Source organism: Periplaneta americana, chromosome 2 (assembly GCF_040183065.1).
Source record: "Periplaneta americana isolate PAMFEO1 chromosome 2, P.americana_PAMFEO1_priV1, whole genome shotgun sequence".
NCBI classification, from domain to species: domain Eukaryota; kingdom Metazoa; phylum Arthropoda; class Insecta; order Blattodea; family Blattidae; genus Periplaneta; species Periplaneta americana.
The window spans coordinates 217676339-217697395 of record NC_091118.1 but is presented as its reverse complement, the minus strand read 5'-3'; the positions used below and the strand labels follow the sequence as shown (position 1 = coordinate 217697395).

Sequence of the window (21057 nt, the reverse complement as noted above, 5' to 3'; positions counted from 1 at the left end):
AATACTAAACTCTTGATGGTACAAACTTATTAATACAGATATTTCGCTTATGCTCAGTCCGTCTTATCTTATAATTCTCTGCGGCCATGGTACCTGTATTGAGAGGGTTTAATTATCCAGCAACGAATATTATGATTTACGGTACATTTCATTTAAATCCGAGGAAATGAGACATTTTTGGAAATTTTAAAGTCTTAATTATTACTTTTTCATTTATAAATCAGTTTTTTACAAAACCTATAGCGAAATGTTTAAATTAAATATTGATGTATCTGAAAAATATAATACATGTACCAACTCGTTACAGTGTACCTTTGATAAGCACTCCTTGCGGAGGCTGGCGGTACTAAAGACGCCATGTTTTTTAGGGAACGATCCATAGTACTGTTGGCCTCCGCAGGGAGCGCTTATCAGAGGTCTTTAGCCTCTCTATAGTATCTAACTCGTTGGTTATTTGTCTATGCAGTAGTTGGCAGTATCTATGCACAGTATGCGCAATCCCAAACTATTATTATAATGATGTTGGCAGTCCTGTTGATTTGAGCTCTGGTGGTGGAAGATTAAAGCGTGTAGTTTGTGTATATATTTTCGTTCAGTTATAGAATTGTAATTTAAATTCATATTACACCGCACCGCAACTGAAAAAATATTTCAGTGTAAATGAAATTATAAGAAACATTTAATCTGTATTCAAAAAATTCCAACTACAGTTTTTGGTACACATAGACTTGATTTCGTGTGGTGCTGCATTTGTTGGTTGAATAATTCGTGTTGAACCACGGCTATTATAACATGACAGGCATTGGATTTTAATTCAGTTATAAGCTTGTGGTGGAATATGGACTTGTTTGTCGTGAAGAGGTAAGTTGGGTAATTTTAAAGATGAAATGGAAACGCCTTGCATTCTTGACAGGTTAGGGTTGGTTAAAGTAACCAAAGTAATCTTTGTTATGTCAATGTTAAGGTACGGTCACACGTCGCTACTTTTGCTGACCGCACAACTTTTGTACTGCAGCTGCAGAAGTTGCGTATCGTGTTCACACGTAAGCCAAAAGTAGCGCGCTGCACGCTGCACATGGTGAATCCTGTAGAGTGAATGTAGAGTATCCAACGCCCACTGAATGAATATTTCACTTTTATCACTGCCAATGTTGCGCTATAATCGTATATGCAAGGTAGACTATAACAAAAACCTAAACTAACCAAACCTAACCTGTCAAAGAAGCAACAAGTTATTCTAAATGTGTGTAAAATTGATCTATGTCTCTATAGTGGGCGGGACATAAGTAACATTGGCCCGCATGAGAATTAGTATGAGCAGCACTTACCAGTCAGCCCATACTGACTTTTTCTGATAGTTGAATTGAATCATTTTCCGTCACTCATTTTTCACGTCGAACATTTTCCAAGAAAACTGAAACCTGTTGTGATTTACTCATCAATATTAGTATCTTCACTTGTCTATGAAAAACTCAAGTTTCGTCTTTCTTTAATACAGAATTTTAAGTTAAAAAGATGTTAATAATAGTGGAAAATGTTATTCTTAATTTTTTTTCAGCGTGCATTTACGTTTGTCTTTGTGTTATCAGGTACCTTGGAAATGAAGAGGCAGTGTGCAAAAACCTTGACGAGAAAGAGAAACTTTCACTTCTTCTGTCAAAAATCAAGAAAAGAAAAAAGTACAAGGAAGAACTTGGTAGACAATACCAAAAGGAGGAAAGTTCAGACTCCCCTCTTGGTGTCAGTGACAATGTTGCAGCTTCCTCTGAGTTGCCTGTGGCTAAGAAACAGAAAGGCAATGAAAGTGCTCAGAAAAAGAAGCGTAAAGGAAACCGTATTGAAGGACCCAGTTCAGAAGAAGATGAAAACAATGTAGAGCGAAATGTAGAAAAGAAAACTGGAGAGAAAGTAAAAGGATTTACTGTTATTGGCAGTGACAGATTCCGAAAGAAATCGAAGGTGGGTTCCCATGGATCATTCCTCGATCTTACTAAAGATATTTTGCTGTATGAGCGCAGGCAATATTATAGACAATAGCAAGCATGTCTGCATGGAGTTCTAGTCATTAGGTTGTTATAACAGACAGTCAGTTAAGTATTCCACTCGACTAGTCCAGCCGTCTCAAGATCAACGCGCAGCAGCTATTACAGAGAGGAAGTTTAGATAGTGTAGTCAGATATGCTCAATACCCGAAGATAGCCGATTGTTGATTCATGTTACAAGCATGAGCGAGTTAAGTTACAACTGTCAGCTGAACGTAACATGCAGGGTACATAGACGTTGTTTGCTACAACAAATCAATAATAATAATAATAACAATAATAATAATGATTTATTTGCTAATGATATGCGAATGATTAAAAGAAGAAACATGATCATGAAGCATAAAGGACCATACATATTACTCAATTATTTAAGCACAATACTTCATCTCTAGGTAAGTGGTTTTAGGTATCTCTCTATTCTTTTACATTTCTATTTTAATAAAATAAAAATCAGCTAAATAATATTTAAATTACAATGAAGCTTGTTGTTTTTTTTTTAAACTTGGTTATTTAACGACGCTATCAACTACGAGGTTATTTAGCATTGGTGGGATTGGTGATAGCGAGATGATATTTGGCGAGATGAGGCCGAGGATTCGCCATAGATTACCTGACATTTGCCTTATGGTTGGGAAAAACCTCGGAAAAAACTCAACCAGGTTATCCAGCGAATAGGGATTATAAAGAATGGACACTTTGCATCGGTACCTTTGATGTAGTCGGACTGATTTCAATGACCTTCAAGCCAGCTAAAGCATGAGATTCTGCTTTCTCCCTAGAGTTGGCGCTGATATCACACCAGCTAGCAGTCGACACAGCGGAAATATAACACATACAATTAATACATCTAGGTACATTATGTACTCAAATAAAATAAATTGGATCCATAAAATAATAAATTCGTCATTAACTGTAATGTCTAGACTCTAGAGTCCCTTTATAATGAGAGTTGAGACGTTGACCCCAACAACAATTAAAATATGTAATGATTTGATAGCGCTGGAAATGGAAAAACAAAACTCTTACGAGAAGTAAAACCATATACCTCTATTATATTATATACAAATATTAAACGAATTCGATACTTAATTTCATAATATATTATATTATTTTATAATATAATTTATTATATCTGAAATATAAAATATTATTATTACAACTAGTTTGTCGCTGAGAAATAAGGAAAAGTTGTTAACTTGAATTTATTTGAAGCAAAGCGTTACTGGATTATGCAATAAGGTAGGCGATGTTTGGATCCTGTGTCTCAACTCTATTCTCAATTATTATCTTAGCGTATGCTCGATTACACTAACCTCTAGCGCTTGAAAGTGGAACTAAACGCTGGCGCACAGCGAAACAAAACACAGGAAAATTCGCTGTGTCCATTTTTTTATAATCCCTATTCGCTGGGTTATTAGCCCAAACGGGAATCGAACCTGTGCCCGAACGCAACTCCGGATTGGTTGTTGAAGTATGTATTCTTATGATACGCCAACATTAATACAGTAATAGTTATTCAATATGTTTCGAAATGTTTTCAACAATTAAAAAATAACCTAAACATCTTAGGAATTGATAAATAATTATTTTAAATTAGAACATGCTTACAATTTGACGTATGACAAAATACAATACTGAAAGGCTTGGAACGTACGGTACTCGTAATGTAAGGCTGGACCGTAAGTAATGTCATTAATTTCAGCAGGTTATTCTTTGAGATATTCCAAACAACAAAGCTTAATACAATTTTGCTCGTTTTTGCATCCTTTTCGAGATCAGGATTGTTTTATATGGAACATTTAGCATGTTTTAGAAAAACCATTGATTTAATTCCCAATATACTCAGTCAATTTAAGAGAGCACTGCATTATGATAATAAATGATTGAAATAACTTTAGTTTTGTCCTTTAAATGTGCAGAAATCTAATCTAAAAAATGTAACTTTTCAATCTGCAATGGAATTTTTCAACTGTATGCTGTCATTACAGTTATCCACTGATACTTGCGACGCCCACAACTTTACTTTCCCTCTGAAATCTTTTATTTGCTGATTACTTATTACTTACAAATTACTTTTAAGGAACCCTCACATAAGGCCATCATCGGTCCTTATCCTGAGCAAGATTAATCCAGTCCCTACCATCATATTCCACTTCCATCAAATCTATTTTAATATTATCCTCCCATCAACGCCTTGGTTTCCCCAAAGGTCTTTTCCCTTCAGGTCTTCCAACTAACACTCTGTATGCATTTCTAGATTCACCCATATGTGCTACATGCCCTGCCCATCTCAAACGTCTGAATTTAGTGTTCCTAATTATGTCAGGTGAAGAATACAATGCGTGCAGTTCTGCACTGTGTAACTTTCTCCATTCTCCTGTAACTTCATCCCTCTTAGCCACATATATTTTCCTGAGCATTTTATTCTCAAACATCCTTAACCTCTGTTCCTCTCTCAAAGTGAGAGTCCAAGTTTCACAACCATAAAGAACTGGTAATATAACTGTTTTATAAATTCTAACTTCAGATTTTTTGACAGCAGACTGGATGATAAAAGCTTCTCAACCAAGTAAGAACAGGCATTTCCCATATTTATTCTGTGTTTAATTTCCTCTCGAGTGTCATTTGTATTTGTTACTGTTGCTCCAAAGTACTTGAATTTTTCCACCTTTTCAAAGGATAAATTTTCAATGTTTATATTTCCATTTCGTATTATGTTCTGATCACGAGACATAATCATATACTTTTTTTTTCGGGATTTACTTCTAAACCTATCTCCTTACTTGTTTGAAGTAAAATTCTTATGTTTTTCCTAATAGTTTGTGGATTTTCTCCTAACATATTTATGTCATCCACATGAACAAGCAGCTGATGTAACCCGTTCAATTCCAAACCCTCTATGTTATCCTGAACTTTCCTAATGGCATATTCTAGAGTGAAGTTAGAAAGTAAAGGTGATAGTGCATGTCCTTGCTTTAGCCCGCAGTGAATTGGAAAAGCATCAGATAGGAACTGGCCTGTACGGACTCTGCTGTACTTTTCACTGAGACACATTTTAATTGATCAAACTAGTTTCTTGGGAATACGAAATTGTGTAAGAATATTATATAAAACTTCCCTCTTATCATATGCCTTATAGAAATATATGAATAACTGATGTACTGTACCCTTGTACTCCCATTTTTTCTTCAATATCTGTGGAATGCAAAAAACCTTGTCAATAGTCGATCTAGTACACCTAAAACTTACTTGTTGATACTTTGTGGTAATAAGAATGTTCTCTCCTTGGAAATGAACGCAATGACTGACCGTTACATGGTAGCGGTTGGAGATGTCTGTTCATTCAAATGTCGCGGTCATTGACGTCATCTGGAGATATATGAACTGGTTTTGCATCTTATTCCACTTTTACATTAAAAAAGAGAGGAGAAAGTGCTCTGAGACGCCTGGCTAGACAGTAGTCAGTAACACCAGGAATACAGTCAAGCCTTTGAAATATTGTATTTTCTCTTTTCTACTGATATAGTGCTCCTGTTGTCATGGACAGTTCCCATTGCAAAGCTGACTTATTTTGCAGGTGAAGCGAGTGCTGCCTCAGTGGCTGGCGAACCCGTCAGTGGTGCAGGTGGATCTGCAGCAGCTCACCATGGCTGTGACGGCTGTCCCCGCCCTCGACGCAGACATCGTGGAGGCCCTGCAGCGCAGCAACATCACTCACTTCTTTCCAGGTACGGAAGTTGCCTCTCCTCAGTTTGTACGTGTTTGGGTGCTGTGGAAGAGCAAGATGTTATCTCATCATGCAATCGCCATAGTGGTGAGCTGTTACAAATGGAATAATGACGGGCGTGAATATGCATTTCGCTAACGAAGGCATCATTTACTTCCTGCTAATGGCTTTATGCCCTCATTTGATGGAGTCCACGTACCCAATACTTGGTCCTGACTGCTATGCCATCTGTGTCCATTATCTGTTCATTTCATGAAATGAAGGATAAGAGCATTGAACTTTAAAATCATTTGGTCTGAAACGTTCATATTTCCTTTAAGTACATGAAGTGATCTTTCACAAAATTAATATATTTTCTTTCGAAAATGTGTTATTCTTGTATTTTCCCGCGAGTTAGTTTGGTGCTACACCTGTTTACAAACAACAAAATTGTCTAATTCAGAGATTCAGTGAAAGTATTGATTTTGTCACTAACAAAATGTCACATCCTTGTAATTTCAAATTGAGTCTTTTAAATGCGAAAATGTATGAGCTGAGTAAGCCAACAGCAGCACAGACTCGTTATCTAGAACGAAATGTTTTAATACTACAACAGTGTGATCAGTTCAAAAAGTCTAGTTGCCGTTTTGCTCACCTTTGTGTGGAAAAAGGAATGTTTTGTTGTTTGCTCCCATTTCATTGCACAGCAACATCGAACATCCCATACTTCCAAACTGCACTTTCGTCACTCCAAGCACAGTGCACACAGGTTTGCTAGGATTTAATTCAATGCCAGGCAATGGATGGTTTGCGCAGCACCCTTTGAAAACCGCTGCCTGCTTGATGTACACAGTGTATACATCACATGCGAAGAACTGGTTTCAGCATTGCCATTATTCATAGAAGAAAGCCCAACTTCATCTTTCAAAGCAGATGTGTCTACTACAGTTTGGGAGAACAGTTTTCAAAATATGCTCTCGTTGCAGATCTGAACCAGTGGGAGTTCTTAGTAATAGCTGCTTTTTCCCTTGTCTCAGGTATTAATTCCTCCAGACTGCTTTCACTTTCTGATCCTGATTTGTGTGTTTTTGTCTCTGTTGTTGTTGTTATTGTAATCCTTTAGATCCATCTGTAAAGATCTTGGGTTGGTTTATGACCTTTTATCAGATGTTTTCCTCTAATAGTAGATTATCTGGCAATTGTTCCTAGTGTGATTGGTGACGACAATACTCATTATCATCACAGCATTCATCTGTAACAAATTTAAGCTTTGTAGGAGTTCAGTATATTCAAATATCCTTCACGTACGTTTTGTTATTATTATTGTTGTGAGAACTGAAATTCGAAGAAATTTTTATTGTAGTAGATAAAAAATAGCCCACACAGAACCATTTGTATGTATTACATAAATATAAGCCATTACAGTCGTGATTTTTAATTTGATTCTAGTCTACAGAGAAATATCGTAAGTGGTCAGCGTAACATTTCTCCAGTACATCATACAATGAGGGCATATGTGACATAAACCGTAAATACCGACAAATATAAAATAGAAAATAAGACTCAAGGAAAATTGAGCATTTTACTTCATTATGATTTGTATTCTATCTGGAAACTAATCCGTAAATCCGTAACACTAAATGAAAACTAAAGTTTTTCTTTTTAATGTCTTGCCAGAAACTAAAAACTGTAAAAAGAAAGTGACTTAAGCACCATTGACCATACTCTGAAGAATTATGAAAAAAAAAAAAAAAAAACTTTATATGCTGATGTCTAGACCTCCTGTGGCTCGGTGAAAAATGTAATCAGAGACCTTGTTTTCTTACTGCTTACAGTAGAGGCTTATTTATGTTTGAATTTCAGATATGCACTATTATGCAGTCCATATACTGTTTTCTGTAGTCTGGTATAAAGCTCTTGCTATTTTGCAGTACTACCTACTTGTGCTTTCTTCAACTAATCCATCACATTCGTTCGTGAGAGGACACAAAAATGTAAAATGTTCGGCACATCTGTTGAATTCACTTGATTCCACCTTCTGAGCTTTGATTTGCCTTGAGACATTATTGGAAGGGAAACAGCTTTCAGTTGGGTCATGAACAGCAGCAAGCAGTGTGGATGTCTTGTGGGGCTTACTGCCAGTGCAATAGGCTGCGTCAAGTGTAACATTATCACTCAGCCTTCTTCACAAATAGAAGCTCGTTGATTTTTCCAAGTATAGTTTTCTTTCGAGAGATGGATATTTGGTTTTCAAGTGCTGAACTAACTTTAATATCAGACAACACATTGTGGCTTACCATCCGTGTTTTAAATAACTGTCATTATGCAATCTCTTCTTTTTATTTCCAATTCACTGGATGTAGGGAGCTTGGTCCATTTTGCATTGAAAGAAAATATTTGAGTAGCTTAATATCAAAGACGGACATCTGACCTCAATCGAAATTTAGACAGCTGTGGTTTTTTATACAATTTTTCATGCTCTTTCCAGTCATAGTGAAACCATATGCAAACTCTAACACTACATTTATAAAATAAATTGTGTTAAATATTACAAAGAACACTGTGAATTAAAAAATTGCCTCTAGATCAAAACTATGGAGACGACAGATGTCCGTCTTTGATATTAAGCTACCCATTTCACGAATTATTTTTGCTGAGTGCACACTAAAAGCCGAAACCTCAATAAAATTAATCTGAAATGACACTTCTGAAAATTAAATGAAAGAAGCAGTTCCAACGTAGAAAATGTTCCACTTCTTTTATTATAGGCACTGGGAAAAGTGGTGTGTGACATGTGGAGATGTGTACATGGCATTCATGTCACTATCAAGGCAGCTAGATAGTTACTACTGATATAAGTTTCCATTATTATTATTATTATTATTATTATTATTATTATTATTATTAATTAATTAATTTTTTTACAGGAGTGATGGAGAGTATGACTTGTATTTTATTTATTTATTTTACATTTTAGGGGTCAGTTTGAGAAACATTGCTGTAAGAGAACAAGACAACTGAGTTAGGTTATATCTTATTGCAGCTGAAGGACTGAAAGGGAATGACAGTTTGAAGTTTACTAGATATAATAAGGAAGATGTACTTCTTAGTAGGCTGGAAGATTAAAGAGTACTAAAACTACGTTACATACACACTGTGAAGGAATTTGGTATAACTCAAAAGGAGACTGAGAGTTTAAATGGAGAACTGCAGGGTGCAGAGAGCCCAACATACGATTTATTTCCCCACCTTATAACGTGACTGTACAAGTTTCTGGACTATAACAGGCTTGCATAGGAAAGAAACTTGAAGGCTGTCAGGAATATCTAGTTGCATATTTGATTTGGTTTGTTTATTTTTGCCAGTGCAGGCACAAGTGATTCCCTGGCTGCTGTCGGTACACAGCAAGCCCGTGCAGTACTGGTTACGTGACGTGTGTGTGTCGGCCCCCACTGGCAGCGGCAAGACTCTGGCCTTTGTCCTCCCCATCGTGCAGGTAACTTCTGATGTGCCTGTCAGTTGACATGCAATTCCATTGTTGTTGTTATTATTATTATTAATTTTATTATTATTATTATTATTATTAATTCAGCAGCATATGTATAGGCCAGTTTGTGTCTGATGCTTTTCCAATTCACTGTGGGCTAAAGCAAGGACATGCACTATCACCTTTACTTTTTAACTTTGCTCTAGAATATGCCATTAGGAATGTCCAGGATAACAGAGAGGGTTTGGAATTGAACGGTTACATCAGCTTCTTGTCTATGCGGATGACGTGAATGTGTTAAGAGAAAATCCACAAACTATTAGAGAAAACACGGGGATTTTACTTGAATCAAGTAATGTGATAAGTTTGGAAGTAAATCCAGAAAAGAGAAAGTATATGATTGTGTCTCGTGACCAGAACATAATACGACATGAAAATATAAAATTTGGAAATTTATCCTTTGAAGAGGTGAAAAAATTCAAATACCTGGCAGCAACAGTAACAAATATAAATGACACTCGAGAGAAAATTAAACACAGAATAAATATGGAAATGCCTGTTATTATTCAGTTGGGAAGCTCTGTCATTTATTGTGCTTTAAAAAAAACAGAAAGTTAGAATTTATAAAACAATTATATTACTGGTTGTTTTGTATGCTTGTGAAACTTGGACTCTCACTTTAAGAGAGGAACAGAGGCTAAGGGTGTTCGAAAATAAGATGTAGTGTTTGAGTTTGATAAAGTTGCTCCAGGAATTAAAATAATATCTAAATCCACTCTCACGCTCCTTGGCTCAGATATTTTCCCTTTTACGAGGAAAGTTTGATACATTAAAAAAAGTTATTTTTTAATGGCTTAACTTCTCAATCCTCCCACACAGCGCAGTTTCTGTTGAAGAATTACTTTGCCAAACCTAAATTAACATATTTCTTACGTAAAGATTAATTTTTGGTCGTACAGAATTTTTCTCCTCTAATAACCATATTTCTTACGTACAACTCCTTTATGGCTTTTCCCATTCCTCATTCTGGAAACTGACATTCTCATACGCAATTGTTTGGAGTCTGTATTAAATATACGTCTCTTAGTAACTTTGCCTGTTTCTGTCAAAGATATTTGTTTACCAGCTTTCTTGTCTTCTGCATATGGAGTCCTCAATTTTGTCAAATCTATTCTCCCCATTTTCGATGATTAAGCCTTGATCTGTCATATAGATGAAGCTCTTGAAGAATGGTTCATTCTAACAAATAATTATGCAATTCTTTCTAATTCTGTAACACAGAAGTCCTGGGATTACATCCATTCTTCCAATATCTATCAGACTCTTTTTACATATTGTGGCACCAGTCTGGATTGTTCTGGTGTGTGCGCGCATCTAGTGAGAAGGGAGGCCTTCTCAGTTCGTATCAGTTACAGAGACTTGGCTCATGTGCCATGCAGGACAAATAACTTACCCAGTGGATGCTGCATGCCTCTTACATGTGGAAGCAAATAGAGCATTGGTTTTCCTGGAGACCTAGGTTCACGTCCAAGTGGAGGAAGATGGTGTTTGGGCACGTTTTCAAAGATGCTTTCATTTCTAATCGTAATCAGCTAACGCTATAATGCATCATTCGGGAGTCCCTGATTCAGCAGACGCTGGCGCACAGTTTTGATTTACTTGTGTTTGCGCAGATGCTTCGTCGGCGCATGGTGGTGCAGGTGCGGGCATTGGTGGTGCTGCCAGTGCAGGACTTGGCTGTGCAGGTGCACCGCGTGTTCCTCACTTACTGTCAGCACACGGAACTGCGCGTCATCCTGCTCACGGGCCAGACCTCGTTCCACAGGGAGCAGCAGCAGCTTGTCGGCTCAAGTATGTGTTGCTTGTTACTGGGGACACCATGAAACGGTGAATAAAATTAATCAGAATCAGTATTGTAAGGCGTGGAAAAAGTCGTTGTTTAAGTATGCAAATCGTGAAGGAGAAGTTTGAATTTAAACATGGAAATCACTTAATCGAAGTCAATAGAACTTACGTTTTGGCATTAACATGGCATGACTCCATTCAAATTTAACCCAGAAAGAATTTCCACTGGCGGGAAAATGTCGCCTTTGATGAGCAAACTGGTATTAATAAGGCCGTTTATACTATAGATAGGAAAGTGTCACATGAATATATATATAAAAAAAAATCAAGCCTTTATTCATTTGCACACTATGACAGGCCACTTGGCTGCCAAATTATCAAAATACGTTATTCCTTAATCTTCGTTGTGTACTCTTCTTGAAAATGTGGTAAATATCCTTTGTGCGAGATCGTGTGTATTTGCTTGGTTTCCGCACAAAACCAATCCGCGGTAAGTCTAAAATTCCGCATTCAGTATTCCCAACCTAACACACATAACAATTTCCCTCTTCTTACCGCTTAAGTGACATATTGATTTTACTGCTTTAGGCTTTTAACATATTATTTTTAGAGACGTTCAATATAGTAATAATTATAAATTGGAAACTTACCACTGCAATTTCACCTAAATTGCACTGTTAATTATTGTTTTTAAATATTTACAAAAATTAAGTAAACTCTACAACTCCGCTAAAGTTATTGCATTCGTGATGCAAGTAACATTAAGGAAGCCGTGAAAAAATCAACAAGATTCCAGATGCCGATGTTATTACTGCAATATGTTATATAAATAATATTGTTAAAATATTAAAATTAAAAATAAATCATTACATAACCTTACCGTTTGTTTCAAGTTCGCATTTATAGACTGGGGGAAAAAAAAAAGACAGACATATATCATGGCCTGCTGGAGTATAGTAAACACAGAAAACATTTTAAAGCAACAATATTGAAGATAGATATTTTTGTTTTGCTAATTTGCCGTCATTGAACAGAAACCAAGATGGAGATTTCATTGCAACTAATTAGAAATTCCTCTTTCAGGTATGTAATAAACGATCTTCGCACAAAATAATGTACAATACATGAGCGGTATGTTTTCTTTAAATTCTCGGAAATTGAAAAAGCTCAACTACTGTACGTTTCGCTTTTTCAAACTTTTCCTCGAACATGAAAACTTCAACATACCGCTCTTGTAACGCATATTACTATTACACATTTCTTATTATGATGTTACTGTGCAACGAACCTAAGCAGTGTGCATGCATGGCACAGTTGAGCAGCCGTGCTGTCCACATGATAAAACACGGAAGACAAACACATTAATTTTGAATGTTTCATTGTCAGAAATTGAATACACTTACCTGTTCTTTTACATATTGATATTTCTCTCTCAGGCATGTTAAAACTACGCCATGAATACCATACTTCTCAATATACTACAATTAACACAGTCGAATGCCCGACTAAGGTTACAACAGGGCATTCACATGCATCAAGAGATAACAAAATTTTATTAAACACAGAATAAATTGCAGAACTTGTTGATTTACCAAATCTGAACCCTGTTGGCTACTATCTAAGATATCAGTGAAGCCTAGCCAGCATGCAAACTGCTGCACGTGGCTGTTGGTCTATAATTTTCCAGATTATATTTATCATTTTTCTTAAATATAAAAATTATCTTATTCAATTTCAATTCACTTGGAAATTCACCACAGCTGAAAGAAAGATTTTCAAGATAAGTAAGTGGTTTAACTATAAATGAACATAGGTGGAAAATCATCGTTTGTGTCATATGCTCTAAATTCGAAATATCATGTAATAAATTAAAATTAGATCGGAATATGTATGGTAAGTACTTTCTTGTGTTAAATTTTTAACGTACCTTGTTAACATGTTTCGACCTATTTTCGGTCATCTTCGGAACTTCGGCAGTTCCGAAGATGACCGAAAATAGGTCGAAACATGTTAACAAGGTATGTTAAAAATTTAACACAACAAAGTACTTACCATACATATTCCGAAGTGATACAATGTTAAAAAGTTGTATAATCAAGATGTATAAAATTAGATATTACTTTAAGGGGGGCTTCTTTAAAAAATATGTTAAAATTCTCAGCAACTTCTTGTGGGTCATCAATAACACAATCTTCATTTTTAATAGTAATGTTACTGGTCTTCATGTTATTTTTAGTTAATTGATTAAGATTTTCCATGCCATTTTACTTTTATTCCTGGACTTAAGAAGAATATTTTTATAAAATTCCCTCTTGGTTTCCTTCACAAAATTTTTATTATTATGCCTGGCCTCTCTGTAAGTTCAGGATAAATATAAATTCTTTAAAGTTATACTGGAATATTTTATATTGTTACCATTACTTTTAACTGCTGAAATTAGCTTGTTGAAGATGAATGCATGCCTGCCTGCATGTTCAGTAATTTCCGCACTCCTATTATGTTACATGCTGCAGATCAAAAAATCAAATACCAGTACACTAATAAAAATTCCTTACAGCTGTACGTGTGTTTGCACTGTGCATGCAGAATTTTAGAATTTGCAGATTTTTAATAATAAATGAGAAGAGTTATGTCGAAACATTGCTTAACCTAAGTAAACTATTCGTGTAATTGAAAATAACTCCAAATGTCAGTTCTCCGTTGAGAGCAATGGACCAGAAAGCTGTAGGATAATCACTAAGACTGCTAAACATAATCCTTGCGAAGTGTGGAACTCTGGAAGAGGAAAGGTGTTCAGTTTTGATCGTCTATGTCTCTCAGAAAAAGTTATCCTAACTTCGTGGGAAATTTTTCGGAGCATAGGAAAAAACTGGAGTTAGCAAAAACGAGATACAGTCGAGTCCCTTGACGTTGCAGGTGTGACTGGGTACCGTAGCATGGTGGACATCGTGGTGACCACCCCTGGACGGTTGGTTGACCACTTACATGGTACGCCAGGCTTCACACTGAAGCACTTGCGCTTTCTGGTGATAGACGAGGCTGATCGCGTGCTGGAGAACGTGCAGAACGACTGGCTGTACCACCTGTACTCGTACATTGAAGGTGAGTGGACGCTACTACCACTGACGGGAGTTCTCAGTTCTTTTGAATGAGCATTAGAACTTCTGTCTGTTGACAAATACAGACGTGGACAAATTATTAGACTAAAATGTTTTTCTTTGAAACATAATATAATTCGTCATATCAACTATTGGTATAATTCACAGAGTCTCTATTGTTGTATGTATGATTGTTTACATGTTCTGGTATATTTTTCCAATGGTTAAGTATATTTTGTCTGGCTGTGTTGGTACCACTGGTGTTTTAATGTATACTGCAAAACATATTCAACAGTCTGTTCTCCCATGGCCTGCAAGAAGACCGGATGTGAACGAAATTGACAATGTGTGGTCTATACTGAAGAAGAAAGTGAACAAAAAGAGGCCTACAACAAAATATGGACTCATTTAAGCACTGTCTGATATCTGGCTAAATGATGCTGATATTCAAAGAAAGTGTCAAACTTTGGTTTCCAGCATCCCCGACAAAATCAGCGTGTTAATAAAGAATAAGGGAATGTTTAACAAATATTAGTAACCTCCAGACTCAATTTTCTGTTCATTATTTCTGCTGCTAAATACAGCTTTGTTGCACATATAATTATTTTAGTCTAATAATTTGTCCACGTCTGTATGTTACGATTACATATGACGAATAGCAGTAATCAGTAGAGACTGAAGACATCGTGCTGCTTGCTTGAATGCCTTTCTGCATTCCACTGGCAGCTGCAGCACCTCCTGTGTAACAACTGCTTGTGACCAAGGACGTGGATTTGTATGTCCTATAGACCCCAAGTGCAGTTTACATTGTAAAGCCTCATGTTTGCATGTAGTCATTTGCTCCTCTGCCTACTTTTTTGAGAGGGTTATTATGATGAAGAATCCTGTTCTGAGGTTGGGGCACCCATGAGGTCGGATTCAGTTCACTCTGTTTGATAGGATGACATGAGTATGGAAGTAGGAGAGATGGGTGGTGATGAGCCTGGGGTCCAGCATTTAGGGTTCAGAAAAAACCTGAACCATGCAACTTATGCCAGTGAGGAGTCGATCTGGACTCGCTAGTTTCAGTCAAGACTGCTGATCACTACTCCAAAGCTGTGGACCCTTGTTCACAAATAAAGATGAATAAAACTTTACATCCAGGGCTGCTATCACTCCATTCTCAAGTTTTGGTGACAAGTGTCTTCTCTATAATGATTGTGAAGGCCTCTGGCAGAAAAGAGTGGCAACCTCACTCATCTGTGGCCTTCTGCTCTTCATGCTCATGCGTGATAAGAGTCGATGACAATAAGTACACAGAAAGTCAGTTTTCTCTCTTCTGCAGCCATTTCTAGCAATGGTGCATCATAAACAAAATTACTTAGGCGTTCAACACACACAACTATGCCGTCATGATCCACGAAATGTTTGATTCTACAAAGTTCATTTATTTGCAGACGACTCAGCGGGCTGCCATGCTCCGCCCCTCACGGTGGCAATGCTGGAGTCGGCCTCTTCCCCTCGGCCCCAGAAGCTGCTCTTCTCGGCAACACTCACACAGGATCCCGAGAAACTTCAGCAGCTGGGACTCTTCCAGCCAAAGCTGTTCACTTCTGTTGTTAAAGACGAAGGTTAGTTTAGAAGCTAATGTAAGTCTTGTGGCGATACTAAAATTACATTGCACACATTCACTTCAGAAGAAATTCCTCCTTGTCATCGTTGTCATCCTCATTTAAGTTTGAAGCTGCTGCTTGTGTCATTACAGAGATCGCGCTGCAGGGAGCTTTCACAGGGAAGTACACAACTCCTGCAGAGCTGACAGAGAAGGTGTGCGTTGTGGAACCGGAACTGAAACCCCTGGTTCTGTACCACATTATCTCGTCCAACAGCTGGCAGCACGTTTTGGTGTTTGTTGGCTCCAAGAAGGAAGCACATCGCCTCTCACTGTTGCTGATGCATCTGGGGCGTGACACTCTGAAAGTGGCGGAGATTTCATCTGATCTATCACGCACTGCAAGAGAGAAGCTGTTGCATAGGTTCAGCACTGGCAAACTCAATGTGTGAGTAGCAGCAGCACAATACTGCAGTGCTCTAGAATCTGACTGTCAAACAACCAAGACTGTGCTGGCTGAAGTAGGTCCTCGTCCATTACTGTGTGTGGTCTGAAATGTATACTACAGTATTTGCATCGCATTTTATATGTGGCTAGAATGCTGTGGACCAGGTTCGATCCTTGCCATAGCCAATGATCCAGTAACACGTGTTTTCTCCGGGAGCTCCACCCCAACAGGTGTAGCTCAGACCAGCCTCCTATGACACGACAGTTGGTAAACTGGCTTCATATGAGTGAATGGCGAAAAGCCAAGTATCTGCCATTAGGGGAAAATATGTTTGTGGGATTCCAATGTAACATGCTTCAGTGTTTGTTGAACTGTGCACACTGAACACGAGTGGTTAACAAAAATCAAAACATGGAAGAGAGAAAGCATTGTGAAGGTGGTCACTGCATAACAAGTGGTGATAATGCCAGTGCTGCCATCTCCCTGTGGAACACCGGTTCTTTTATAAGAGTAATTCTTTCGAAAAGACTAAAGATAGATTATCCAGTTATGAACAATATGCTCAACGTTACTTAAATTTTTTTATAATTGGTTATTTTTCAATGCAAAGATATGCAGTTATGAGCTATGTCCAGGAAATATCACACCGTCTTGAATCAGTGTGTTGTGACGAAATTGAGAATGTTTACATTAGAACAACATATTTTTAGAGAAGGTGGGAAATACACAGAGAAAATTAAACAACAATTTATACAGTGGGATCCAAACTCTAAATTACGGTACCGGGGTACTGTCTTTGATTTGATAAATGAATTCTGTGAGAGGCTTCAAGGAGTGGTGGGTATCATTTGCTAACAGAAGAGAAACTTTTAGATATCTTTGATTGGATGCTTAAAAGTTCAATAAAATCATTGAGGAAATTCATTTAACACAAACATTTTATATACTGAAAACAGCTATCTGGGAAAGCCAACACACTTCTGGATTGATATCAGCACTGGGAACTTAGTTTAAAGTGTTTAGTCCAAAGCTTTTAATACATATTCCTTGTCAGATTATGCAACTTTCATCTGATTTATAACACTTTGTTCCAGGTTGGTTAGTTCCGATGCTCTGGCCCGTGGAATGGACATCCCATGTGTGGACTATGTCGTCCTGTACAGCATGCCAAAGTCCATCAAGAACTACATTCACCGTGTGGGCCGCACTGCGAGGGCGGGGAAGCCAGGCACCGCAGTCACGCTGCTGCTGGAGACTCAGGCAAGCATCTGTCAAGATAGTCTTTATGTGCTTTGCGTCATTTGCTGTATCATGTAATTTGTCCATCTCTCATACATACAGTAGAATACATGTCCCTGCTATTGCAGCTACCTCATTTGAGAATATTTGGTAATTTCATCAGATGTGAACTGTCACCTGAAAGAGGCAAAAGTTACTGGAGACAAAGCTGGACTGTACGGTGGTGTCCAGTGCAAAACCTTGCAGCAAGTTCTGCATGTTCGTCTTATCCTCCAGAAGTCCTGTGCTGTTCCCAATGTTCTTTACTTGGTTTCTCGTGTTTCCTTAAGAATCCCGTCTTGGTGAACTGGCTTGTCTCTGTTCAATAGTTCTGCTAGTGGTGGGATTCGAGTTTATAGTACTGCGTCTCCACTAAAATGATTTCACGAAACTGTACTATTTACTGTTGACTGATGACGCTTCTTTTACTCACAATTAATACTTCATTATAGCACAATTTGGTATCATATTGAACTGCCATAGTGCATTTTTTTTTTTTTTTTTTTGTGCATAGGATCCAAGTCCTGTGACATCACATCAACAACATTTGAGTTTCAGTAACTGCCACTTTAGTCTGTATGCAGCAGAAGCAACCTATGTAATAATGTAAGGGATATTACATGAACTGTCACTTTCATCAGTAGGAAGTGAAGCTGGTTTTTGGATCAAGCTGTCTAGTAATGACAAATTATGTGTCAATTCTGTGACAGTGTTGCCATTTGTACCAAGTCTGTCACGTCTGTGGAATGATGGAAAATGGCAGGTGTGACATATTGTTTCAACTTATTGTACCCAAGTATGATAAGCCAACCATATTGACTTTCTTCCTCGGTGTGTGAATGCTACACTTGCTTACTTTTTAATCTGCATTCTCCTTATGCATAAACTTACTTCTTATTTTGACAACCCAAAAGCAGAAATCAAGAATATAAGTCAGTAACTTCTGGCATGGGTTAGAACAACTTGCCTCTGGTCATAGTTGGAAATAATAGCTATTTGCTAGGTTCATACACTGTTACGTCATACAATTGCCTATGTTTATGTTATTGAAAAACTGATCTGATTAAGTTATTCACAGTTTTTAGATATTCTTGTCATTAAATTAGAAGTATGCATCGAAATTATTGTTTCGACTACAAACCCTTCCGAATGAAAAACTAGCAGAACAGTAAGAATCAGAATGAAGCTGAGATAAACTGAACCATAAATAATAATCAAGATAAAGAGGTCACAGACAACAAACAATAGCCACTGAATTCCACACTACTACATGCAAACCAATTTAGAATTTTCAAAGAGAAAATAAATTCAGGGCAAGGATTTAAGGAAAGCAGATGAAGATGTCCAAGCCCTTGTGAAAGTCAACAGCCAAGACATGTGGGGCATTCAGAGCACAAGGGAGTCAAGTCCACTGTTGGTCAATAGGAAGATATTTCGTCTGTGCAAACCTTAGACGAGGCTACTTTCAGAGCATAAAAGAATCTTTGCAATGGTGCAGATGTTTAAAATCACTCACCTTTAATGGGTAATTAACTATACATAAAAGACTTTAAGTTTAATTTTCTGAAAAGTTTATTTTTGTGACTTGATTCCCTTGTGCTCTGAGCACCCCAGATCCTCCTGAGTCCTGAGTATAGTATACATGATTGTCATGTAAGATGTATCTGCAGATACCCTGAGTAGAGTATAATGTACCTGCATTTGTGCCCTGACTATGACTGTAGATTTGTTCAGTATCTTTCCTCGTGTCAGTGAGTTTTTTTTAAAGTGCAGAATTATATTGAACTTTAAAATTAAAACAATAAATATCTCAGGACTCAAGGAGACTATTCAGTTAATATTGTACTCTAAATAAGTTAGAAGAAGACATCAGAAAATTAAAAACAAAAACCCAATCTGGAGTAGATGATATACGGTATTTCCAGAAGTGGCAAAAAATTACAGAACAAGATCTAAGAAATTGTTACTACATATTTATGATGAAATATGAAATTCAGGGAAAAATTTAGCCTTAGAGTTGTTAAAGACTTCAGTGATACCTATCCACAAGAAAGAAAAGGCTAACTTCAAGAAGACGTGGTATATCCACACTTGTCTGATATCTGGGAACGTATGGAATTCTAACACCAGATCAAGTTGACTTCTTCATTATGTCGCTTCTGGATGAATCAACATTTAGTTTTAATGAATTGTTTACAGAATAGAATGAAAGACTTTGGTTATAACATTATGTGTCATTTTGGTATCTTTTGTTGCCAAGAAATCTGCTGTATCATTTCTCTCTAAGGGGATCAGGTAATGTTTTTATTAGTGGCGTATATTTTCTGCAGTTTTGGAATTTTAACACTTTTTTAGGATTGTGGTGCAGCTATCACCTATCTGACTACACGTGATTATGACAAGATTACAGCATTTTGTCCTGTGCAATAAATTTTGTAAGATTATGAATATAGCAGCAATATTTCCATGAAAATTTGTTGTATTCTGACCCGCTTAATGATAAAAAGGAGAAAAGAGTGAATGTTCTGTATGATTTGGTAAAAGAGCCCATCTTTGTAGCAAGGTTGTAACTAGTCGGTGTGGACATTGTAATTCAATAAGTATTTAACGATTAATCAAATATAAGACAGGTATATTTTTAAACATTCTTAATATATTTACTAAATATTTTTTTCTGCCAATGGCGGGTACTTGACTGTTCGCCATTCACCCATATGAAGTCAGTTGTGTAGACTGAGTTCTTGCCCAGCGTGCGCCATAGGAGGCTGATTTATGCTGCACCTGCATAAGATGGAGATTTGTTAGGATGCCACAGTGGAACTGTTATAAATATTGGATATGTTAGGGATTGAACCCAGGTCCGCAGGATTATGAATTTTTTAAAATTATTTTAGTAGGTTATTTTACGATGCTTTATCAACATCTTATGTTATTTAGCATCTGAATGAGATGAAGGTGATAATGCCGGTGAAATGAGTCTAGGGTCCAACACCGAAATTTACCCAGCATTTGCTCATATTGGATTGAGAGTAAACCCCGGAAAAAACCTCAACCAGGTAACTTGCCCCGACCAGATATCGGACCAGGGCCACCTGGTTTCATGGCCAGACGTGCTAACCGTTACTTCACAGGATTATGAATCCAGTGCTGTAGCCACTAGACTGTATTAACTAAATGTAATGTGACTGGCTTGCAGGTGGCGCAGTTGAACGACATGTTGCGCATGGCAGGCAAGGCTGCCTTGGAGCGCCTGCAGGTGGAGGAGTCGCAGCTGGCAGAGCTGGGGGACCGGTACAGCAGTGCCCTGGAGGCCCTCCGGGAGAGACTGAAGGGGAAGACTTGATGTCGCTGTATTCTGTTATTGGACAATAAAGCAAGTCTTCAGAACCTCGCATCAATACAAGCACAGTATTTGATTTATGTTTTCTTTAATTTGTTGGTCTTGAGGGCAATTTATTTTTAGTTGGAAAAGTCGTAAGTACATCTTCCATTAGATGATGTATAGCTAGACAGTGGATTTATTTCACATAAATTATCTCTCTCTTGATGAATAAAGGCA

At 37.3% G+C, this 21057-nt stretch overlaps 1 protein-coding gene across 1 annotated transcript; it reads left to right on the top strand.

Moving 5' to 3' along the window:
- Window positions 1–521: 521 nt before the first annotated feature.
- Window positions 522–20909, top strand: Dbp73D (putative ATP-dependent RNA helicase Dbp73D). Its single transcript, XM_069819554.1, has 10 exons — window positions 522–861; window positions 1590–1959; window positions 5623–5773; window positions 9117–9247; window positions 10912–11089; window positions 14000–14185; window positions 15618–15791; window positions 15926–16220; window positions 17315–17480; window positions 20695–20909. Exons 1-10 carry the CDS (start codon window positions 839–841, stop codon window positions 20839–20841), a joined length of 1821 nt encoding a protein of 606 aa, XP_069675655.1. The 5' UTR covers window positions 522–838; the 3' UTR covers window positions 20842–20909.
- Window positions 20910–21057: the final 148 nt, after the last annotated feature.

What these genes read in the sequence shown, in the direction of transcription:
- Dbp73D (XM_069819554.1), top strand. Translation starts at nt 839, where the DNA reads ATGGACTTGTTTGTCGTGAAGAG. An exon ending in GCAGCAGCTTGTCGGCTCAA is followed by an intron (nt 11,090 to 13,999) that starts GTATGTGTTGCT and finishes TTGACGTTGCAG; the next exon opens with GTGTGACTGGGTACCGTAGC. An exon ending in AGCACTGGCAAACTCAATGT is followed by an intron (nt 16,221 to 17,314) that starts GTGAGTAGCAGC and finishes ACTTTGTTCCAG; the next exon opens with GTTGGTTAGTTCCGATGCTC.